This window comes from Monopterus albus, unplaced genomic scaffold, assembly GCF_001952655.1.
Source record: "Monopterus albus unplaced genomic scaffold, M_albus_1.0 scaffold327.1, whole genome shotgun sequence".
Classification (NCBI taxonomy): domain Eukaryota; kingdom Metazoa; phylum Chordata; class Actinopteri; order Synbranchiformes; family Synbranchidae; genus Monopterus; species Monopterus albus.
In genome coordinates this window covers 281522-307270 of record NW_018128207.1, presented here as the reverse complement: position 1 = coordinate 307270, position 25749 = coordinate 281522, and the positions used below count along the sequence as shown (strand labels likewise).

Sequence of the window (25749 nt, the reverse complement as noted above, 5' to 3'; positions counted from 1 at the left end):
GCATGGAGTTTGCTAAAAAATACCTGAAGGACTCCAAGATGGTGAGAAATAAGATTCTCTGGTCTGATGAGACCAAGATAGAACTTTTTGGCCTTAATTCTAAGTGGTATGTGTGGAGAAAACCAGGCACTGCTCATCACCTGTCCAATACGGTCCCAACAGTGAAGCATGGTGGTGGCAGCATCATGCTATGGGGGTGTTTTTCAGCTGCAGGGACAGGACGACTGGTTGCAATCGAGGGAAGGATGAATGCGGCCAAGTACAGGGATATCCTGGACGAAAACCTTCTCCAGAGTGCTCAGGACCTCAGACTGGGCCGAAGGTTCACCTTCCAACAAGACAATGACCCTAAGCACACAGCTAAAATAACGGAGTGGCTTCACAACAACTCCGTGACTGTTCTTGAATGGCCCAGCCAGAGCCCTGACTTAAACCCAATTGAGCATGGAGAGACCTGAAAATGGCTGTCCACCAATGTTTACCATCCAACCTGACAGAACTGGAGAGGATCTGCAAGGAGGAATGGCAGAGGATCCCCAAATGCAGGTGTGAAAAACTTGTTGCATCATTCCCAAAAAGACTCATGGCTGTATTAGCTCCAAAGGGTGCTTCTACTAAATACTGAGCAAAGGGTCTGAATACTTATGACCATGTGATATTTCAGTTTTTCTTTTTTAATAAATCTGCAAAAATGTCAAATTCTGTGTTTTTCTGTCAATATGGGGTGCTGTGTGTACATTGAGTTAAAAAAGGAACTTAAATGATTTTAGTATATGGCTGCAATATAACAGAGTGAAAAATGTAAGGGGGTCTGAATACTTTCCGTACCCACTGTATGTCACTGATGATATGTATACAGAGCACTTATCGATCCCTCAACGCATACACACACATAGTGCATGTGGACATGATTATGATAGGAGCTTGTTAATGATTACTTTAGTCTTCATGTTCGGTCAGATGAAGTTTTCTTTTTTTTTTTTTAAGATGCAGAACATCTTTTAATTTTGGTGAAGTTTCTGAGCATAAGCTACCGCCCAAGGAATATGTTGATTCTCTCCAGTATATACAAGCAGATCTGAACAGATGGTACCCGGTCAAAGGCTGGGTTTGCAGCAACAGCAGGGTTTTCAAACTACAACACAGTAGTAAAATATACAGCAGCTACACATTGTCCATGTTAACAGATTTTTAAAGCCATGTGAAGGCCTCAGTCCTGGCCTTCACCATGTGAGGACCTAAACCACCACCAGCCATGGACTTGGGTGGGTAATTCATATTAGACATACACAATTGATCAATGAGCATGCACGTTTGATTAATTTTGTATTGTTAATGTTTACCTTTTCTTTTGAGTTACCATGTTTCCTGGTCCATGGATGGGGGGGGCGGGTCAGCCAAAAGATTGGACTGAGGAAGCAGCAGGTTTAAATACCTCCCACTAGGCCTGGACTGCACCAAGTGCCCAATACAAGAAAGGGGGGAGTTTGGGAGAAATGTATTGTTTATTTGTTGGTAGTTTATGTTAGAACTTTGTCAAGTTATGTTAATTTCTTTATATTTAAAGGAAATATTTAGTTGAGAGCAGGCTGTCTGTTTAGTGTTTATTAGTTGATTGCTTTGGTAGTGTTTTTGGTTTACCCCTTGTGTGTGTTATTGGTTTGGCCAGCCAGTATATATGTTCTCCTGTGTGTGTCATTTGCTAGGTCAGTTGGTTTTGTTGAGACGGTTCAGTTTGCTGTATTTTGAGTTTCCTTATCTTTTGTTGACCTCTTTTAGGGCCCAATTTATCTGATGTTAATTTTGTATTTTTCTTGCTTTTGGGTTAATAAAAACCCTTTATTTTGAACTTTGGAAGCTGTGTCTTTTTGCCTTACTGCTTGGTCCCTGACAAGCCAAACTCTAAATCTGTTACAACTCAACAATATACAAAACTATTACAATCCCAAAATACAGCCAGGAGAGGACCACGACACCTTTCTAAGGTTAATTTTAATGTACTGTACAATTAAAAAGAACTAACACACGCATACAGGTGTTAATACTGTTTATAAATACTTTATGGGATCCCATCACTTTTTTGTTAATTTGTTCAGAAATGAATTCATTTAATCTGTGGATTACATTGGAAACCAGCTGCTGACTAGCAACGTCTAATGATGTTAATGCACAACCCACTGTCATGCTGATTATACACTCATGCCAGTGCTGCTTTCATTTGTAGCACCCCCACCACCCCAACATCTTCTTAAAGGCCCCTTTTGCACTATATTATTTCTGTCCCAGATGAGAGTTGATATTCATGAAAGAAACATGGTGACATTGATGTTGCTGATCAAAAATGGTGGCGTCCTATCTGCAGCCAATGTAGACCCATGGACCAAAGGGGGAATCAAAATCCTGCCAGTGTCAGAAAATTAAGATCCAAACATAAAATTATGCACCATACCCTGGCATGCTATGCTGCTGCTAAGGAATTCATTTTCTGCTCTCGTCTCCTCTTTTGAGGTGCCAGTGCCAGTGTTATCACCATCAGAAGTACAAATGTGCTTAGTTTAAATTAAACAGGACCAGTGTACATGTGTTAAAGATCTGCTATTGTCTTGTGCCCTTGCTGCCCTCAGCTACAGCTCTGCCATCTCTTCTATCTTTCTCACCCCTACAGACTAGCTACCCAGCACTCAGGGGTCATTGGTCAAGCTTACACAATAAGACAATGGCTAGACAAATTCGTAGTGGTGTCTGTGTGTAACACTATAGAGAATATACACATGATTGAATTTTTCCTAGAGTCTTCAATCTGCCAATTTCAAAGCAGTGCATATTCGCAGTGAGTCTTCAATCTGCCAATTTCAAAGCACTGCATATTCTCCATGAAGCAGTTTCTGTTGAAGAATTATAATATACTTCAGAGGCACAAATTCTTCACACTTGTTCATTTGGCAAAGCTTTATCAGCAGCAGACAACCATGTTCATTTACATAAATCAATAACAATCTCAAGGCAAAAATGTGGTTTAGAGTGTGAAAAGGATTTTATTTGGTACTTCAGAATGAATGGATGTGTAATAGGGTGTGTCACCTTGTATTGTTCATGCATATTGACTTACACACACAAGGATGAGAATAAAGTCATTCTTAAGATAAGAAACAAAAGAGGGGAATAAAAAAGATGCTTATTGAAGAAAGTAAGGAGAAGTGGCAAGAATGTGCTGCAGTGGTCCTGCATTACAATTGATTGGCTGGTTTAACCGTCAGTGCTGCTCACTCAGGCTTTAAATAGGTGGATAAAACCCTCTTTTACCAAGCACTCTTCTGTTTTCCTCCCAACACTCCTCCCCCTCTTCATCCTGTCATTTTCTCCTCTTCATTTCTTTACACTTCTTGCTATATTCATATCCTCTGTCCTCTTCTTCACTCCCTTCTCCACTCTTCTCCTCTTTTGTCTCTTTCTCACCTCTTCTCTTTTCACATCTCATTTTATCTCCTTTCCTTCGTCTCTTCTTTCCTCCCTTCTATGTGCCTCTCCCTTTCTTTTTTCTTCTCCTCTCCTCTTTCAATTCTTCATCTTCATCTTTTTTTTTCTCATCTCCTTTCATTTCTTTTCCTCTCCTTTCCTCTCTGTCATCTTTCTTGTCTTCACCTCTCCTCTTTTATCCTCTCTTTTCCTTTTCCTCTCCTCACATGTGTTCTTTCCTCTGGTCTCCTTCCTTTTTCTCTTCTCTTTGCCTCTCATCTACCATAAACATTCAAATCACAGGATCTGAAAACGATTTCAGATTCAGAGCATCACAGTTTCTCCAAATTAACCGTTTTACTGTTTATGAGGAAGTTTTATCTGTGTTATTACCTATATGTGATTATTTCTGTATGTATGTGTGTAGGTGGATAGAAGGACTCGCACATTTGTGTATGCATGTGTGTCTGTTTTCCGATTTGTCAGAGTGAGGAGGTCAAGCACTAATCCTAAATTGTCCTCCAATCCTCTGTTAACCAGATACCATCCTCCTCTTTCCCCTGATCCTTCCTCTCTCCCTCTCTGCTCTTGTCCTTTCATCTCTCATTTCCTTGTGGTGATAAAGTCATTTGAAGCGAAGTGAAATAAGATAGGTTTCCTCCAGCACTGATAGATGGAGGTGGCAGGCTCAACTAAGAAGGTGATGGAAACACACTGCAGAGTCAACAGCTATCAAGAGGAAGGCTGACACACCATCGCTCTGCATTCTGGAGAATATGAGAGGGCACACTGGCTTGTAAATGTGGTTTTGCATTTGTGTATGTGTTTTACAAACTGTAAAGAAACAAGTGTGCTGCTCAGTTGTGACAGATGTGCGCAGCGTACTATGAATCACATCCCTTGAGACTATCTAAGCCTCCCTGTCTTTATTGTGTTTGTTCTTATATCTCAAAGATAAAGAAAACTCTCCTATATCCTTTGATAGCTCCAGATATGTTTACTGTTTCGCAGGTTTACAGCTGATATGTGTAGCTGTTCATTCATTCTTATAGATGTGTGACGATTACAGTGTTACCATGAGCAGAGAAAAAAAAACAGCCTCATGTCTGACTTTCTGGCTGATTTCATGCTGATAAACCAGCATGTAAACAGCAGTCCAGTATGTGATCAGGTCAAAAACTGGCTGATGTTTGCATCAGCTGTGGCTCGAACACAACCCATTAGGTCCCTAATGGAGACAAGGCCATTCTTGTGCTATGAAGTTAACAGCCACATGTTAATGACTTGAACATAATGCAGGTCTTTGATCCATACTCTCTGTACTCAGTCTTAGAGAGCCCATGGCACACTCATTTTGCTCATTTCCAGCCATTCAGTGTTTAATCTTTGGTACCTCTAGATTAGCTTCGCACCCATCATAACTCCAAATAGCCTGTAATTATTTCAGAATGATAAAACAAGAGAGCCTCTTCTTAAAAACGAGAGGATAGTTTGTGAACGTGCACTGTTGCCGGTGTTGTGTCGAAAGTGAACAGCACAACAAACTGCAACTTCTCCAGCCTTACAACAATTCTCTCTAATCTTACAGAAACAACACATTAATGGAAATTCAACTTTTTTTTTCTTTTTTTTTTTACTTATCGTTTAGTCCCACCGAGTAGTGGAATTATCACTCCCTTTCAAGTAGCTCCAAGGTCAGTAAATCCAACCAGTGGTTGCTGCGTCTTCCCCAACATGACCACATCCATTCCCAAAGGAGTGAAATTAATTCCAACAGGTAGTGTAGCACCAACAGTAACATCATGGATCATTAATCTGCATGTTAACCAACAACACATCGCATGTAGCAGACACACTGGCCTCAAAAGTCAAAACAGATAGGTACTGTGTTCTGGGGGAATCCAGCATTGATCAGCTGATTATTCAGCGCCGCTGGGGGCCTTCACAGGCCGGCTGCTTGTAGGTTAGGTTAGGTCAGACAGTGAGTCCCTGTACAGGAGCATTCCCGAACATGCAGTAACCTCAGGCCCTGTATTTTTCACCACATGCTCTGGTCACAGTGCAGGCACTTTTTTTTTTTAAGCTTTACTGAAAACATACATAACAAACAAGGCAAAATAACATTTTGCCGGAAAAAGTCTTGCAAGCGCGAGTTTATGAGATGTGTATAAACCAAGTTGTTTCTGCATAGAAATACTAGAACATATGTACTCCTCATTCTTTGAGCTTTAGGTCACGTCCAAGATGAGAATTCACCGTCGTAACATTGTAGATATGTCAAAAAACAAGGGAAAGCATGACATGGCCCCTTTAATTAATATGGCATTTTAAATTATTTTAGCCCATTCACTGTGATGACATGGTCACTGTGCTCTGTTTTTGAACTGATTATATTAACTTTATGTTTTTAGTTTTGTTCATTCTAAGTTTTTTATCCATATATGTTACAGTCTGTATTTTGACAGGGCCATGACCAGCAACCCATTCTACTGTCAGACGTGGCCACGTCGCTCACTTCATTTGTGCTAAAAGCTCTCTTTTACTGCTGCTCTGTCTTTTTCACCTCTCTACCTGGTTCTTTTCTTTTCTTTTGTCTGTCAGGTAAAAGTGGGTTTTTGCTGTTAGGCTAGTGTGAAATGACACAACGCTCAGAGTCAATGAGCTGCTGTGATCTTTTGTCACCTTGGACAGCAGCCAGCTGTGCCTGACTGCTGCAACGGTAATGTCACTGTGGAGATTGATTTGGAAGAAGATGGGGCTGACGCTCAGAGAGAATAGTCCTCGTTAAGCAGCTCACACTGCGGAAAACTCGACGTTTACTTCATACCTCTTACCATTTTTTTCTCTGGCTCCAACAAACCCCATCTATTATTTTCTGCCTGCTTTAGTTCAGAATATGCCAGCTGGAAAGCCAGAAGAACATTTTGATGTTTTGCTGCATCAGCTTTCAACTTCAACACTACATTGTGCTTATTCTCCTGCTCTGCATGTTTTCACTAACTTATTTTCACAGTTCAGAGATGAAGTTTGCCCTTGCTCTCTCCCTGCAGGCCCAGACGCCACAAAGGATCCCTGTTTGAAAGTGCGCTGCCCTCCTCACAAGGTGTGTGTCAGCCATGACTACCAGACAGCCATCTGTACCAATCACAAGCAGCCAGCTCACAGGTAACAGTGATGTGACAACCCCCAGTTTTGTTAGCATTGCCTTTGTTTTTTGAGGGGATAAACAGAGCCCCAAACACAACATTAGGGTTAACTCAACATCAGAACAGTGGCTCTCCTTAAAATGGACTTATTAAGTTGAGGTATACGCTGGTAACTCAGAATGACTATGCTGAACTTTAATATGACCCTCAGGGCAGATTAGACAAATCGCACCCAGCAGAGGCATGAAAATAAAGTAGCATTTTGTGTTTTGTGTGTTAGCTGTGCGTAAGAATCCAGTCCGTTTCAGTGACAGACATATAGATAGAGTACATATTTTCACCACCAGTTCATTTGAATCAAACTATGTGCTTTCTCTGTGGATTCTGTCAACGCACGGTTTGTTTGTGTTTCCAACTTTGTCGTGTTGCCAGTTTTAAGGTTTTTCAATTTTTCAGTTCAAGAAGCATTGCACCCAGAAGACATCTGAATGTGGTCTCTCTCTGTCTTGAGTTTAATTGATCTCCTCAAGTCATTAGTTCCCAAGATACTCAGTTTTAATATTTTTTCTTTGTATTGCATTAATTACAAGTCCTGTTTTTCATTTTTGCTGCTTATTATGTCAAATTATTCCCCTTAAAATTTGTATGTCCCCAAAAGAATTGTTCACTGAAGCTCTGGACCATGATATTGTTTTATCTACATGACTTAATTTAGTTGCAGTAATTAGCATAACAAAGAATCATTGCCCTCTCAGAGGGCAAATCCAAACTCTGTTACTCTCAGCATTTTCACAAACAGATGTAGAGCAAGCCGGCAGCCAAACATTATCACTGTCTTGGTGCAGCATGCACTCTTTGTTTAGGAGGTGATTCAGCATTGTTATTCATTAGATTTACCTTCTTGAAGATGCCCTGTACACTCCGCAGTATTGCTGCAGTGTTTTATCAAAATCCACAAGCAAATACATTTTGATCTTTAAGCAGCTGTCAACAGAGAAATCCCAAGCAGTTTACTATTGAAACTGAAATAATTCAGCACAGATTTGAGTTCCCTTATTGGGTGATAATGTTTGGCTGCCGGCTTGGACATCTACATTAGCAGCAAGCTATAATTTAGAAACCATTATTGAGGCTCGCGGCCTTAATTTGTTGTGCACCTTTGTCCTGCTGTGAGGAGTGTGTAGTACCGTCAAATTAGAGCCTTTCCAGATTAGAGCAACATGGAGGCTCTCAGCAAGGGGCTGAAGTATGGTGGTATATAAGGGAGAGAGAAAGAGAAAATTCTTTCCTGTTTCTGTCTTAGGTTAATGTGTCTACAGGTACTTCCACCCTTCTCCCAGCAGCTGTCTCTCTGTGTGAATAGATGCCACATATACACATTTCCCCCACCCTTCAAATCACAGCAATTACTTGAACATGTTCTTGTGCTTCACTGCATTTGTGCAAAGAGTACTTGCTCAAAGACGATGAGAAGCATTGGATTTGAGTGGGAGATAACAGAGGGGAAGCATCTCAGACAGTGTTTATCAACCTACAAATCCCATCTTAGCTCTGTCTTGCCTGAACTGCCAGCACTGTTTTGTTTATCAGTGCAGTGTGCATGTCTAATATGCCATGGCAATGACTGTGGCTCAGTCGGTGAGTGTGTCATTTCTAAGAGGAAGAAAGAAAGCAGCCAACACACTGCCTGGGATTTGAATATTGTACATTTACAGAGCATAAATGTTTCCCAGGGGATTCACTAACGTGCTTTTACTTCATCATCATGGTTTACTGCTTTTCCTGTTTCAGGCTTTTATTTTGATACACTTCCACTTTTGTTGTGTCTTGTTTCCAGCTTTACCACACTCATTGGCTGCTCTGATTACACTCATCCGTCTCCTACTGTATCTGCAATCAGTGGCTTTGTATTTAAGCCGGTTGTTCATTTTCACTAGTGCCATATTGTCTTGTGAGAGAAGCTCATAGTGTGACTCTCTTGCATCTTGCGCCAGCATTCATGTTTCTCCCGTTTATGCTCCATGCTGCTGGACTGGAGAGCCTTGTTTATTTTTATTTTTTTTTGCACTTACTTATTAGTCCTAAGAATATTATTATAGAGCCTTAGTTTCTCCATGTATGTCTTACATTTTATGTCTAGCCTGAGGCCATTCTTGTGCCTCTTTCTAGTTTGAATATAAGGTATATATGAATTTGTGATGTTTTTGCTTTTCCTTTCATTTTAAAATTCTTTGACATTTCTGTGACAAAGTATGATTCATAATGAATACTAGCTCCTTTGCCTTTGTTTATGTTTCATTTTCAAATGGTTTTCTAATCTTTGAATTTAAATTGAAGTAATTTCTGTGGTCCTCTGATAACAAATGTGAATGTTGGGACGGGGGTGCCATTTGTGGAGGTATGCACTGTATTTACCTGCATACAGTCTTGTTTTGTTTGACTAAAAAGTTGATTATATCATTTAGATCACATTTTACTGACTGTAGTAATTCAAGATGAATAACCTTAGCTGAAGGTAGGACCCGACCTAAAGATCCTGTCGGCGAGAGCAACAAAGTGAAATATTACTCTGCACCCTGATCTCAGCTCTCGTTTCGGGAGCTAACGCTAGCTAGCAGTTGTCAGCAGATAACACAAACACCGCGGATGAATCAGTCGCTGTCCTGTCTGTGCTCAAACTGAACACTAAGGTGGATGTTTGGACGTATTTGAAGAATCCACTACTCTGTGTAGCTGTAAGGGATAGTATTTTTTTTATTACATAACTTATAGATGCATGTAGTGTATATCTCTATGATTGATATTTACTGTAATGCTTTAAACATGGCACATTTACCCAGAATTCAACATGGCATCTGTCTATGCATATGGAACTGTTGCTCTACTTGTTTATATACATGATGATGGTCAAGCAGACCAAAATGTCATAAATGAATAAATTGGTGAGACAGTCTGAATGGGTTTTTAGATGTGCTTTCCCTTATACATATTCTCATGAGCAGAGGTTTTCTAGATGTGGCAGGAATTGTATGACTGTGAAATCTCCACCTGTTCACTTTGCATCATTTGTGGCTGTCACATTCATTTCTATGTAAAGAGTCTGTCTGGTAATAATTCCATCTTGGGTATTCAGCAAAATCACATTGACAGAAAATTGCTACAAGATTTGGATCAAATATAATTACACTGGTTATTGAAAAGGCCTTGATAGACCAATCAGGAGTCGCTCTGCTTCAGTTGACCCCGACAAGCATAAACACTTCTAAAACTTTCTGCTCAGTGGAGAACTAATTTTGCTAGTTTGGATGATTACCCTGCCTGGAGAGTTACTGCTACACTTGAATTTTTTCCCCTCACACAGATTTATGAACAGAAAAAAAAAGGCACAAGAAAGGGTCTGGTTTCTAGCACTGTAGTTATTTTTGTTTTCTGCTTTCATGTGTGTGCAGGAAACACACTGCACCTTTGTTTTATTGAGAAATGTGAAAACTCAAAATCGAGACTTTCTGAAATTAAGAAGTGCTTCCGTTTCTCTCAGTGTGAAACCTAGGAAAGGCAGTGCAGGCCACAAGCATAGGCTTGAAGCAGGTGCTCATGGGAAATGTAGGCTCTGCTCAGCCCTCCAATCAACACCTGTGTGTGGATCTGATGGACACACCTACTCCTCCAAGGTCAGATATCCATTTCCCATTATCTCTTTTGAAATTTCAAACATTTCTTCCTCCCTCTTTATACCTCTCTCACTCTGTGTGCCATTTTCTGCTTTTGTTTCTCAGTGAGCATCATTCATCAATTCAGTTTGTTTTCAAACATAAAAGAAAAGGCAGGATTGCTTCGAGATATACAACAGCACTTGAAGAGTTTTTGGAATATGTAATTTGTGGTGTAAACATTTGAGATGATCTGTAGTTTTTATTCTTCAGCTGCCTATCTGAGTCTATAGCTCCAGTTCTAGCCACTCATTATTTAGTTACACATAGCTCAAAATGTCATGATAAAGGAAAAAGAAAGGAAATGTGTAAGCTTCATGTTTTGCCAGAAAGGAAATGAACAGCAGAGGACCTGGGTGAGGAGCAGAAGAGTGGAATCAGGTGGTAGTAAAAATGCATATAGCAATTAAGTGAACAGAACTCGTGACAAGAATACTGGCAAAGAAGCTATGAGCTTCCAGGGCACCTGTCACTTGCTAAGTATTATTTAATAAGTGCAGTGTTTTAATCACAGAGGCTCCTAAACATATTATAGTGTGTGAATAGAGAGGATTGGTAAAAGCAAAACCGATAACAGAAGTAGTTCAAATGAAGTTGTTGTCCATCCACACATCACCTCAGCTCTGCAGGAAATAAACTGACCTCCAGATGTTTGTTGATAATGTTGTTTTCAGTTTGAACAAAGGGTTAAGTCTCCAACACAGAAGTATGAAACAACATAAAATTGGGAGTTTCACTTCCTCACGGAGGAGGTCGGGACATGGACCTGCCTAATAACGATCCTGTCTTTGAGCTGGGGCTGTGCTGAGGAGGAGAAGTGAGAGACAAGGATAGAGGAAGAACAAAAGGAGGCCGAGGGCTGGAGAGTCCCTCTGTTCTCTGCGGTAATTTAGTTGGAGGGGTTCAGTTAGCTGGTGGAGTGATGGGTCCCTGTGGCCCAACTTAAACTCTGCTCACCAGTGAGCTGCTGGTCTGAAGCTTATTCATGTTTTATTATTACATTACATGCCTCCCTAATCGTAACCACACACACCTACAGCCTCACTCACACACACACTTGGTAACAGTGCTCTTATCTCCTGAGAGGCCTCAGTCCTCCAAGTTAAGTCCATTACTTCACTCCTCTTAAATTATCTCCTCTCCTCTCCTCTCCTCTCCTCTCCTCTCCTCTCCTCTCCTCTCCTCTCCTCTATTTGTACTCCACCAAGTCAGGTGTTAAAGCACTGTTTCATTAAAACCACATTAACCCCTGGAGAGAAACAAACATAAAGATTCATGGGACCTCTCTGTGTGCTGACAGTGAGTGGGGGAGGTCATCCATTTCCTAGGCTTTCTCTCCTTCTCTCCCCCCATCTCCCTCCCCAGAAAGCTAATTTGATATGTTGAGAACATAACAGATTGGTGTTCCTTTGTCAACAAATTTCATTAAACAACATTAGCAGCACTATCAGAGAGGTGACAGAGGAAATGATGGATTTGAATTGGAATATGAGAAATGAAAGTTTCTCCAGGATAAGACAAAGCCTGTGTGTGGTGCATTATATGTAGAGATGTTTATGCATAGTCATGGTCTCACCATGACAAAACTTGTTGTCATCATCTCACAAAACAGAATTTACATAACTCATTTCAGTTTTCATTATTCCTCTTGGAAGGATCTTGTAATTGGATTCTTCCCTGCACCAGTCCAAATAATTTTTTACCCCTCATTTACCTGAAATTAGATTTATACTGTTAAATTACATTCTGAAGTAGTCCATCTTGCTTTTTTGCATTGTATTAGGTTTGTACAGTGAATAATAAAATGTCACTGGGCATCTCTGCATCTAATGGTGTCCACAACCCTGCCTATACATTCATCAAAGATAAATGACCAATCCTGTCTCAGCAAAATGTTTCCTTAATCAACTTGACAAAGAAATTTTAATATTCAAGTTACAAAACACTGGAAACGAAACTTCCCTTAATGCTGTTTAATACTTCTTCTTCATTAAATCCTTCATAGCTTTGTTACTGGTTTCCAAACTCCACATATATTTGTAGATAGTTGTTTTGACATATCCCAGCTTCTAATTAGGTCAGGTGCAAGATAATAGTTTGAGTGCAGAAAACATGCAGTATTTTGATCTGGAATACCCAGTGGTGTTGAAATGTTGCCTCTTTCCACTCCAACACAGTTCTGGGAGATTTAAATCACCTACTGTGTGCAGTCCATTTTTTCAATTATTTTTAATCTCCAAACCCAAGATAACCATGAAATATCACCTGGTTGTTTTCTTAGACTCTAGAGAGCACTTCCAGAGCCAGTGTGAAATCAAGGGAGTCTGTGGAATTAGGCATCTAATACTTGTTTTTTTATTTTTACAGTGTAAGTTGGAGTTTCAGAGCTGCCTATCTGGAAAGACAATCTCAGTAAAATGCGATGGGCTGTGTCCCTGCTTGCCCAATCAGGAGCTTAACAAACCACCCCGCAAGACTGACATGGCTGGTGAGTACAGTGCTGACACTTTCTGTTGAGATAAATAAACTGGTGAGTAGATAGCTGGGCATCCATCATTCTGGAGATCCATCATTCTGACTACAAGCAATACCAACTTCACAGATTTTAGATTTAATTGCTTGTTATTTAGGCAGATTCTCTGCCCTGTTGTGAGCTCATCAATCAGTAAAGATACAATATAAGCTAAACTCAAACCTCTAATATATATATGTACATATTTATAAGTGGAAAGGCCAGAAAAAGGGATGAATGTTCAGAAGGAGAAAGGTTCTAGATATTTTAGGGATTGTTGAGTTGAGGTGGATTCCTTAGAACCACACTGCTACACACACACACACACACACACACACACACACACACACACACACACACACACACACACTTGTACTTCTATCTTTGTAAGGACATTCATTGACATAATGCATTCCCTAGCCCCTAACCCTGACCTTAACCATTCAAATTAAATGCCTAACCATAACCCTAACACCTAACCTGAACCCTAAAACCAAGTTTTAACCCTCCAAAAGGTGTTTCAGAAAGAAAGGACCATCCAAAATGTCCTCACTTTACAATAATATCCTCATTTTGTAATGAAAAAAAATACTTTTTGGTCCTCACTATATAGCAAGCACAAGAACACACACACACACACAAAACCCCTTCCACTGATAATCCTTCAAATTCTCCAGTGATTCAGGAGGTTTCCATCCCTTTCCTTATACCTCTCCCTTTATCATGATATTTTCTTAACCTCCCTCCCCATCACCCCCCACCCCCACCTGACAGCTACAGGGTACAGTGATGGAGTGACTGTATGTGTGTCTTATTGTTTGAAATGAAAATATGATTTCAGAAGATGAATGGAGAGATTCTGGATGAGAAATGCAATCTAAAGGAAAGCAGCACAGAAAAGGATGGATTGTTACAGTTGCAGGCTTCCTCTCTCCCAAATGGGGGAGTAGTGGGATGGTTTGACTTTGTGTGTGCGTGTCACATGAAGGGGACTTGGTTAAGTTTAGGTTTGGGTCGAGGGTAAGGGTTAGGCAAGTAGTGGTTACAATTAGGGTTAGGGAAAGTTTCCAGGAAAATAATATAAATCAAAGTTCCCATAAGGAATGAAAACAAATATGTGCGTGTGTTTGTAGTCTATCAATTTATCTATCAATCTATTGTCTGACTATAGATGGAATAATAATTGTGGTCATGCTTCTACCCCTCATACTTGCATATAACACATAGAAAATCACACATACAGTATTCATCCCTCCAAGGTCTTTTCAAGTCACTCACTGATTAGGAAGCATTTCCAAAGATCCCGAGGTTCATCTGGCACATTTAATTCAAAAGGAAAGTGTCTGCTAATTAATGAAAGCTTTCTCTTTATCTCACACTCTCCTTCATTAGTTTAAGGCTGAATGATGGAGGGAACACAAAGTAATGTTGTAATGGAGAAGTGTTTTACCAACTCAACTACTGCCTAATTAATGCCCCTCCATCTTTGCTCAGCAGAAAGTATAGCTGTGTGTTTAGTCTGCTGAGAGCTTTGCTCTGGGAGTAAACAGTGAATGAGTTTGTGTGAAGACAGAGGAAGTCTATTTCCTGAGCTTGGACAGCACCAACATGCAACATTGCACTCATTTTCATTGTCAGGCTTCTTGCTTTCTGTTTAGTCTTTCCTCCTGTAGCTATTCCTGACTTCACGCTTTCTCACTGGCTTCTGTGTCTTCTGATGAATGTCACTGTACTTTTCGTTACAGCCAGTCCTCAGACCGTCCATGAGATAGCAGGTGCAAATGTTTGTGCATTCAGAGGTAGAGGGATGAATGAAATGCGTGTTTGTGTTTCTCCCAGCCTGATAAAATCTCTCATTAAATATTCAACACAAAATGGTAAACAGATGGAGATGACAGTAGGTGAGGAAAATACTGTATGTGTGTCAGATTGTGTTCCTATGGTAACTTTTAAAAGATCACAGCAGTTCGGTGTGTGTGATCGCTCATTGGTGTTTACTAAAAATCACAGGTTCAAACTCGGTTTTAACATTGCTGTCCAGCTGGTAAACATCTCAGTTCACACAACACCTGCATTTCCAAATGTTGTTCCATAAGCATCTCTTTTACAGTGAACAGGGTTTTCTGTTGCTCTGTTGCTTTTACATTAGAGATTCAGACACTGGAGCACTTAGGGATGGGACACTAGGAAATGTAACTATATATTCTATACAGATACTATATTTTTTTGTGAAGTACCATTAACATTGAATTAATGGGTCCAAACACAGTTGTGAATACTGGTAAAAAAAATGTACCATTCATTGTTTCTGATCACATGCATCTTATATTATACTTTGAAAGGCCTGAATTTAAGAGCCTGATCCCTGCAGAAGTTTTTGGTTGAAATTAGAGGAAATACAGCTTTAAATACTGGGGAAAGGCAAACGCAGTGGACAGCATAAGTTGTACAGTTCAGAAAGTTCACATTTCTTTATGCTTTTGTAAAACAGGTGATTTTATATTTAAAAATGTGGTTTGACATATTTCAAGATGTATTTTGGTTGCAATTAAAATATTCCCAGTCACCTCACAAAACTTCACCTTCGTCATGCTTGACTTATTATTATTATTTTTATTATTATTATGAAAGGTGCATGAAAGAGGATAGTTGGATTTAAATAAAAAGAACAGGAAGTGGAAATATTCAGTAAAATGTGTGTGTGAATGTGAGCGTTGTGCAGAGGGCAAATGAGGTAAGAAGAAATAAGCTCGACAGGCAAGCGACATAAAGTACTGTAGCAGTGAGCTAGCTTAAACCAAGCCAAAGTAAGAGGAGGTTTTTTAAGACATAAATACATACTCAATTGGCAGTTTATTATGTACAGCAAGTGAAAACTAATACAGTCTAACAGTGCAATAATAAATCCCCGCTTCATGAAGGCGATAAACTTTTAAAGGGGCGTTGTTTCGACTGTGCGATCATTTTGGACTATGTAGATTTATTGCTTTATATAAACAGGTGTTTATATTATATTCTGCAGCCCATTTATATCAGTGAGGCCAGCCTAAATACCAAAAACACCTTTCTGTATAATGCAGTAGAGTCAACAGTCTATTTAGATAAGTTTCAATATTAAGCCCATTTTAACAGCAGTGACACAGTACAAGATACTGCAATCATTCACGCACAAGGTGAAAAAATGAATCATTTTTTACACTTAATTATAATTACGTCAACACTAAATTATAAAGAGTGCTAAAACGCTGCTCCCTGGTAAAATATTTTTTACACCCTAATCAGTGAATTCGTTATTCTGAATGAAAGCACCTGTTGTGTTCGCTCTGATTAGAGTGTGGCCAAGTCTATGTTAGAAACCACTCTCTCACTCATTCAGTCCTTATTTAACAGGCCCTCACTAGTTTACTCTATAGTACCTGGTCAATTTAGACTTTGGAAACTTCAGTCAGTGTAGTTTTAGACACTACTGTACTTTTCACTTCAGTAAAATGTGAAGTGTTGCATCTTGGGGTTGTTAACAAGAAGTAGTGTACTGTATGGGCATAGACACTACTTTTTTATCATATTGTTGGGATTTCTTTGGGTGGGGGGCCATGATATTGTGCATAAAATTCACACAGAAACCAAAACACTAAAAATTATATAGGGTAAATCTAGCAGTTATATATTGATTAATTGATTTTACACACAGCCCAGTTGTAAATCATGATTTAAAAACAAAAGGTGTGCAGGTTTACTTCTGAAGGTATTTATTTGAATTTTGGTTTACCATTGTACAGTTCTGATAAAAATGTTCACTGACATTATTTAAACTGCAGGTTGGTTTTATTGAGACCTACAAATATCTGGTGAAGCCTTGGAGACTAAGCCAAGTTGATGAGATGTTGCTCATATTAATTTTTTGAAATAAAGGCAAAAAAAATGTTTGTGAGAAAGGAAACGAGTGGCTGCAGTTAATTTGTATTTAATGCGGTCCACCACTGTGTGTCAAATAAAGCACTGATTTCACAGATTCAACACAGACAGTAAGTGTGTGCTGCAGTGTGCTTTATCTGGAGTGCAGGGCAACTACTGTTTCTTATTTGACAAGGCAGATTAGCAGATTGGAAGGCGTTAGTAATCACATTTTTGCTTGAACCACGCTAACAATTATTTTTCATTGACCATTTGTGGGTGTGTGGGGAACATGTCAGTGCGTGTTTGTCAGTCTCTCTGTTGTTTATTTACTTTCTGTCTCTAGCCTCCACATCATTTCATCAGTGTTGAGTTAAAGGTCCATCTCCACTTTTTGTCTTTTCTGTCTTTTTATTCATTATTCAAAAGACTGTGAAGCAGATGCATCTTTGAATAATGCAAAGAGATGAACCCTTAGCTGTTGACACTGGGTCAAACTGGTGTCTGCTCAACACACAGATTCTACAGTCTTATTCTACCCCACAAAAGCAGAAGAAAAAAACTGTCTGGAGCTGAGTTATTAGAAAAAATGGCAATAATTATAAGTTAACTGTACATGTTAATTGCTCATTTTTCTGTAATCTTTACTTTAATGACTAATTATGATGTTTCCTAATGAACGCAAAGCTCATCTGCTCAGGAATCCACTGCCATTTGCCTGTTTGTCAGCAAAGGTTAATGCACTGACACAGAGCAAATGAGATCTAATCTGACCCATCATCCACCCCTGAGGTACTGCTGTGACACTGACCATCATCACTCTCCTATAAAACAATGACTCGAGTTGACACAAAGCCAGTCTGTTGATGATCATGTGTAAAAGCCTAAGTCAGCACCAGTTATGGTCAACAGGATTTTTTTTTTTTTTACTGAATTTCAGCTCCTGTTGAACAAAAATATTGACAAAACAAAGTGAGCTGTTAGAGGCTGAATAGGCCAAATCTCTTTTCTACATTTAATTTTCCTGGCATTTCTGTTTCACAGCTCTACAGAGAGCACACAGTAGGTCAGATTGTGCTCTCATCTCTTGTGCCTCCACACTTCTTATCCTCTCCTAACACATGCCAGTTTCTTTGGAGTGCTGACCACTGTGCAGAGTGCCTGTAAAACATTTTAGTATGTCCCATTGAGACTGTCCTCAGCAGAACAGAAGCTGCATTGGTAATTTGTTCAAATACTTAAAAAGTATTAAGACAAACATATTGATGGTTTCCTGATAAGCTACCTTGTGTGGCCAGTAGGCTGCTATTATGATGCAGAACATCTTAGGAAGGATGCCAAGGGGATGGCTGGGCATGCAACATTTGCATCCCTTCCCCTATAAGAGTCATTGCATTTAAACCATAGTATTTTCACATCAAATATTTCATTTATGACCAGTCAAGTCAGGGGAAACTGCTCACAGTAATGTTTAGAATCTATGGCGGCAATGGTGTTTACCACTTGGTGAAAATAAATATAGCGGTGTCAGCAAACTGGCAAGATCATCAGTGTTAAGCTAATTTGAAAGGTGTTTCTACTGTTTTTTTGTATCTGGTTTCATGGTCCAGCAAACTCCTTTGAATAAATAATAAGCAAAAGTAGCTAATTTAGGATATTTACCTGGTGTGAATATGAGGATGGCAATGGAATTACCCATCTTGAATAACAGACAATGACAAAAACAAGGGTTTTTTTTTGTCCTTCCCATTCTGCTGATACTGTGTGATTGCAGCATTTACCAAGTAATTTTAGATACCTAAGATTATCCAGACCTTAAAGGAACTGCACACGTGTTGGCCACCCACACAGGTGTTTTCACCTATTTTATCTAATTAGCCATCAGCACAGTGTGAAAGACTGTCTGAATTGACACCTCCCACTTGGACATGGACTTTGCTGACCTTATGTAATAGGCCTTTTTTATTTATTTATCCATTTATTTTGACAAGTCAGAATAAGATAAGCACCGGTGTCTCGTTGTCCTGGTATTGTGCATGCTGGCTCACTGTCACACTGTCATGACCCGCTGGGATACTTAAATAGAACAAAGCCATAGCTTTTATTCAAGCCCACTTTTTATAAATATCTGCTGTGAAAAGAACTTGTTCCTCACATAGCACAAATCTAATCATCCAAAATATGCAAATGCACGTATGGGTTCGCAAGGTCTTTAACTATAGATGTGTCAGTTCAGAAATTTTTCATATGATTTGTAACTGTTCTGGAAGGCAAATTCTTTTTTGTTGTTGTTTTGATTTAAGGATTGTCTATTGTCAGTCACATTCATTCTCTAATCAAAACTTACTAAGCTAAACCTTCATGCTGCCATGGCTGCGACCACATTTAAAACCTGAGCTAAATCTGAGTCCTAACAGCTAATGGAGAAGCAGATATTTTAAAATGAGCTCACTTTTAAGAACATGGTCTAAAACTTAAACTGCTTCTCTCTCTGACTCTATCTCACTTCTACTTCCACCTGTTTCCCAGTCTGTGCAGACAGTGTATTACTGATCATTATCTGGGCCAACCTTAACTCACTGCCAGCGAGATTGTTATGGAGAGTTGATAGCTTGAGGCAAAGAAAATCAAACATGTGCTTGTATCTTTTTAATGAATCTGACCTTCCATCTTCCTCATATCTCCTGACTGTCTCAGTCCATTTCTTTCTTCTTCTGTTACCTTGTTAAGAAGTGTCATCGTACTGCACCACCTTCCCTGTGCCTTTTATCTTGATCTGATCAGGCCATGCTCCTGATGTCTCAAGGTGATCACTGCCCAACTTTCTCTTTATGAATTTAGAGTCACTACTTCTCTTTTATATGACACACTTAGTTAATCATTTATACATTTTAAAGGAGACCTCAGGGTATCTATCTTATCTCTAATATCCATTTTAAATAAACATGCTCGTGACAGACTGGCGACCCATCCATCATGTACTTGGCCTCTCACCCAGTGTCAGCTGAGATAGGTTTCAGCACTGCAGTATAGCTAATGGATGGATGGATAAAAGTTAAAAAAAATCCTGTCAATTATAGAAAAATACACTCCTTACAACTCCAATAATTGTCTGAGAATTCTCCATTTTTCAATGTCAGAGTAATCCAGTGATGGCTGTATGTACATCCCTTGGTACAGTGAAAGCAGGAACTGCAAAAAGCTTGTTCAGTGCCAGTGTGCAGTACTAACATCCATGACAACGTCATACCTTCTTCTTGGCATATCGTCTGTTTGTCCTGAAAGAATCAGTGTGGTCTCTGTTTATCTGTTAGCAGGCGTTTGTCAAAGAAAATGTCAGCCAGGTAAAGGAAAACTTGTCTTCATCATCTGTGATGTAGTTTTGCATTACTTGTAGTTTAGCATTACTTCACTGTATACAGCAGGTAGTTTGCGTCTGCATCTGTCTATCTGTTCTTGTGCTGTTGGGTTTTTTTTTTTTTTTGGCTGCCAGTTTCTACTTGAACAGAGTTTGAGGACATGAAAGACAGCAGAAGTGAGGAGGTGTTGGGTGAGAGGGAAGGAAGGAAGGTGAAGGATAAGAAGGTAATTCTCCACCATGATTCAGTGTTTGATATTTGACCCTGAGCTCTGATCGATCGCTTCTGCTGTGTGAAAGCGGCCTGTGAGTCTAGCTGTCTACCACCACTTCATCCTGAGTAAAAGTTCACTGTCAAACAATTTGTGATAGTTGCAGGTGCACCAATAGCTTCAGCTTCAGTAAATCGAGCACCAGAGTATCTCTCTCTCTCTCTGTGTGCATGTATGTGTGTCTCCAGTGGAACAATTAGGAAGTTGCTGTTTGGCTTAAGGATACACCAGTATTCATATTTAAATCCTCTTGGATTTAAAGATCAGACATGGCAACACCTCTAGGTGATCTGGCTGCTGCCAATTTTAAATCACCCTTAGTTTTTGCTTTAATTACATTTAACTATTAAATATTCTGCTAAAAAAAATCACTATCTAAAACTGATATGGACTCATGAGTAGTCACAAGTGGTTGCCATGGTGAACTGGTCAGTTTTGTCTTGTACACCAATTGTGTTAGTTATGATTTAACATGGGTTGTTTTGTATCACTGCTTGGTCTTGGCCTCTTTTGCAGTATCACAATAATGAAATAACTTCATTATTAAGCCCTGGAAAGTAACCATGACTTGCATAAGTTGGAAAATAACCTCATAAATTAGGAACATTGCAAAATGAACATCATAGCTGCGCTACAAAAAAAATTAACCAAAAATGGAAATATATTTTGGAAAATGAATAATGATGAGAGCTAGCCAGACAAATAGCTCATTTATTGCCATGTTTCCCAACTTTTAGTTATATGAAGCAATTCAATACTGTAAAAAAAAATGACTGTTGGGGGAACACAGTCATTAAGTAGTTTCTATAAAGGAATTTGCAAACGAAGGCTGGAGAAAGTCATGTGGTAGTGCCTTCAGTAGAGTCCAGAGACCCAACAGGATTTATGGATGAGGTTTTTTTTCTTCTTTTACTTATTTGGAGAAAGAAAGTTGGGTCATTTTACATAGGTAAGCACTGCACACCACACCAGTAATCTCAGCATGAGGTTACGCTGCATGATTGTGCAGCTACACAAAGATCAGGAGCAGACTGATATGGTTGGTAGCTACCAAATACGACCAGAGGGTTAGCAGAAAGAAGATGATCATTCAGACATCTGTTTTCTTCTTTCCTATCCTACTAATCACCATATGTCCTCTCAATTTTGTCCTGACCCCTGATTACCATGATTGAATATGAACACTGGCACCCCACAGGGATATGTCCTCAGTCCCATCCTCTACACCCTGTTCACCCATGACTGTGTCGCCTCCCACAAAGACAACATCATCCTAAAGTTTGTGGATGACACCACAGTGATAGGTCGCATCACTGGCGAGGACGAAGCAGCCTACAGGAGGGAGATGGCTGGTCTGGTGTCATGGTGCAAGGACAATAATCTCAGCCTCAACACAGACAAGACAAAGGAGATGATAGTGGACATGAGGAAGGAGAGGAGATCTCATCAGCCACTGTTCATCCGGGGGTTCGAAGTGGAGAGGGTGAGCAGCTTCAAATACCTGGGCCTCCACATCAGTGAGGACCTCACTTGGACACTTAACACCACACACCTGGTCAAGAAGGCCCAACAGCGGCTGTACTTCCTGAGGAGGTTTGGCATGTCGCCTAGAATCCTTTGCAACTTCTACAGCTGCATCACTGATCCTCAAAGATCCCACCCACCCCCAGCACGGACTGGTCGCCTCCCTGTCCTCTGGCCGGAGGATCAGAAGTGTGAAATGCAGGACCACTAGACTGAAAAACTCTTTCTTTCCCTCTGCCATTAGACTCCTAAACAGCTGAGGAGTTTATTACCAGGAAATATGTGATGTACTGTTTACATTCTGTTTGCACATGTATAATTGCACATTGGCTGTTGACTGCTGCACATGCTGCTCCCATGTAGCATACATTCTCTATTATATTCTTATATATTTTTTATTATATTGCTGCATTGCTGCTTAAAGTGTCTTAGATTTTGTGTTACTTATTTATCTACTTTATATTTCACTTATATTTTGTGGCATTCATGTGGATGGCAAAGTAAGAATTTCATTGTACAGGGAAACATGTTTCCTAACTGTGCATATGACAAATAAACACTTTGACCTTGACCTTGACCTTGACCTACTTTTAGACTAAGGAGTAAAAGCAATGTTTGATCCAGATCCTAAATGAATTTATTTATGTGTTTTTCTGACTCTGAGACACTTGATCAGTGCTGCTGACAGCAGCAACATCACTTGATGAGTCACACATCAAATCCAGTTCTGCCACAACAGTTCAATCTTTGTAACTGGCCACTGAAAGCCTTTAATGTTGCTTGTGTGTCTCACATCTAGAAGCCTGCCTGACCCTGAGTCTCAGAAAGAAAGAGACAGCGAGAGAAACGGTTAACATTTATCTGTGTTGGGTCCTTCAGAAAACTCCAGCTGCCTGACTCATTGCCCAGCAAAAGGTAGCAGTTCCGAACTTGTCTGAAACAATTTCTGTCACTCTGAGAAAAAGAGATAAGAGGGGTCCATTGAGACGCACTGTGGGCCACACTATATAGTTCAAGAGACTTCAGAGGAACAAATGGAGAGAGCAGTAGAGTCAAAAGCAGAAAAAGTGGAGGCCGGGGAGAGGGACAGAGTGATTGGATAGCAAAGGGAAAAACAGAAACACTAAAAACTTAGGAGTCTATAGGGGGATGTGTGAGGAGAGAGATGGGAAATTAAGTACTCAAAGCAATTTAAGTGAGAGAAGGAAATAGGGGAACATATTAAAGTGGTCTTCTACATCTGAGAGAGAAACTGAGTTAGGTAGCGCCAGGCGTTATAAGTGGCTTCTGCTGAATCTCAGAAAATTGACAGAGATTGGAAATGCAGAGGAATAGAAGGAAACAAGTAAGTAATGCTCAAAAGCAACAAAAGAATCAGGAAAACCAGAAAGTGATGGAAGGAGCAATGCTTGGAACAAAAAGGAAGACAACGAAGGGAAAACTTAGTGTAGCAATAAAGAAAGGTCAAATAAATGAACAGAGATAAAGTTTCTCTAGGTTTATGTTCAGAAAAGTTCAACACGCTACCGACTCACTTTGTGCCTGCAGGAGAGGTTTATTTAGGAGGTGAAGGTAATGTGTAGCTCTTAGTGGTTTGCTCTCTCTTTCTCTGCTCCAGACCGTGGAAATGAAGAGCACACTGAAATGTTATCTGTCTGGTCCTGAAGGGTTATATTACACACACAGACACACACACACACACATCACCTTGGGATTTTAGTGGTAATGTCACACGGATAGCCAGCCAGATAAATATTACTTGTCCTTTGCTCAGCTCTAGACTGTTACCTGGGGCATCCACTGTTTTATAGCAACTGCAATAATGACCCGCTCCCAAACTATAACTATAAAATATAGTGTGTGTATGTGTGTGTGTGTCTGTGTGTGTACTACATGCATACATGCATGGATGTAGGATATGATTAAACAACATGATTGGGAGCACAATTCAACAAAAAATGGAAACTTTTCTAATAAGAAAGATGAAAACATCTCAAGGCCCAGCATAAACACCTGCTTCTCTGTGGCATGTTGCTGTGCATGTGTGTAACTCAGTGTGTGTTTGAGAACAAGAAATATGAGATCATATTTCTGCCTGATCTTTGTAAGGGGTTCAGTGTATTTGCATGCTAGAGAGAGTGGGGTTTTTCTTTTCTGTGACTGTAAACACTCATATCCAAGAAATAGAAGTGATTCTCAAGATAAAATTCCTGCCATTTGTATTTGAACGTTATTCTTTCAATGCTCAAAACCTCAACACGTTTTGCCAAAATTCTGGAACATGATTGCCACAAGGAGGTGAACCTCCTCCTGCATTTTTTATCACCTACAGACTCCATACAGTGAAGGATGCCTCTTGTCCTGCAAAGCACATTATCAAGCTCTCAAAAGAAACAGAGTGGGGGGGGGGGATATGTCAGTCACTTACAGGATAGAAAGAGAAAGGAAGACATAGACTGACAGCCAGAAATGCAGAGGAAGTCAGGCAGAGGCAGAGCTGTGTTTGAATAGCAAACAGAGCCTGTCAGTCCCACAGAGCTGAAGGAACCAGGGGTTTGTTAGGCAGCAGCAGACGTCATCTTACATTTAATTAGGGGTACTGCTCACATGTTCAGTTCAACTTAGCTGACAATGTTGGCTCAGCTTTTAGTTGCACAGAGGAGTGTGATCATGCATGAAAACACAAATACATAGATTTATCTCCACTGTGGATTAAATGCAAAATTCAAGTGGTCTATCACAGCAAAACAGTTTATGGCAAGGTGATATTTGAGGTTTCAAACAGACATCTGTCCATTAGTTTGGTTTTTGTGAGAGACTGTAAGCGTGTAGTTGATCATATGGATAAAACTGTTCATTTGAATGGGGCCACTAAATAGTAAATGCTAACAGCAGATGAGATGTGCTATGAATTAGTACTGTATGTGTTTGTATGTCAGATCGGGTTCTTAAGGCAAATGTCAAAAGCAGCAGTTTAGTGTGTGTCGTCACACCACTGTGTTTACTGAAGGACCAGAAAAAGAAAAGAAAGAAAAATACACAGCAAAAATGAAATTAAAGTTTGATAAGAAGTAAGAAAAATGTTGTCTTTTCCCCTCTGATGACAGCAGTAGATTGAGTTTCAACTCTTCTCATTAATTTTTGTCTGTGTGTGTCTCTCTCTCTGTGTGTGCATGTGTGTGTGTGTGTGTGTGTGTGTGTGTGTAGCGTGCACTGACACAGAGCTTCACAGTCTGGCTGCCAGACTGAAGGACTGGTTCGGAGTTCTCCACCTCGATGCCAACAGAGACCTCAAATCCTCTGACAGCTCTGACTCCGCTATTGGACGTGAGTGCCCACAATATGTACGTGTGTGGAAGCTGTGTGTGTGTGTGTGTGTGTGTGTGTACAACTCTTTCCTGGTGACCTGTCACTCTTTTTGTTCTTCAAGAGGGTTGGTGGTAATGTTGACAGAGACCCCGCTTTGTTGCCTGTAATGTCAACATGTCTGAACACATCTTGGCCTTGCCATCGCACACACACACACACACACACCTGGACACTCAAATCTCAGTGCACTATTTGAAAAAAGTGTAAGTGACAGTTTTGACAAATATTCACTTTAATGATTTTTTTTCTCTACTTTTTGCCTCTTTGTCTCTTTGTCTCAACCAGACTTTGACACCAGCATCTTGCCCATCTGTAAGGACTCACTGGGCTGGATGTTCAACAAGCTAGACATGAACTTTGACCTCCTGCTGGACCAGTCAGAGCTGAGTGCTATCTACCTGGACAAATATGAGCTGTGCATGAAACCCCTGTTCAACTCCTGTGACTCTTTTAAGGATGGCAAGCTGTCAAACAACGAGTGGTGCTACTGCTTCCAGAAACCTGAGGG

At 40.0% G+C, this 25749-nt stretch overlaps 1 protein-coding gene across 1 annotated transcript in view; it reads left to right on the top strand.

Annotated features, from left to right (window-relative positions):
- spock1 (SPARC (osteonectin), cwcv and kazal like domains proteoglycan 1) overlaps window positions 1–25749 on the top strand; it is an 89841-nt gene that overhangs the window by 58712 nt on the left and 5380 nt on the right. The window contains exons 5-9 of the mRNA XM_020624454.1: window positions 6507–6621; window positions 10141–10273; window positions 12680–12800; window positions 25080–25199; window positions 25527–25746. Of these exons, the coding sequence (XP_020480110.1) occupies window positions 6507–6621; window positions 10141–10273; window positions 12680–12800; window positions 25080–25199; window positions 25527–25746 (709 nt within the window). The remainder of the gene's footprint in view (window positions 1–6506; window positions 6622–10140; window positions 10274–12679; window positions 12801–25079; window positions 25200–25526; window positions 25747–25749) is intronic.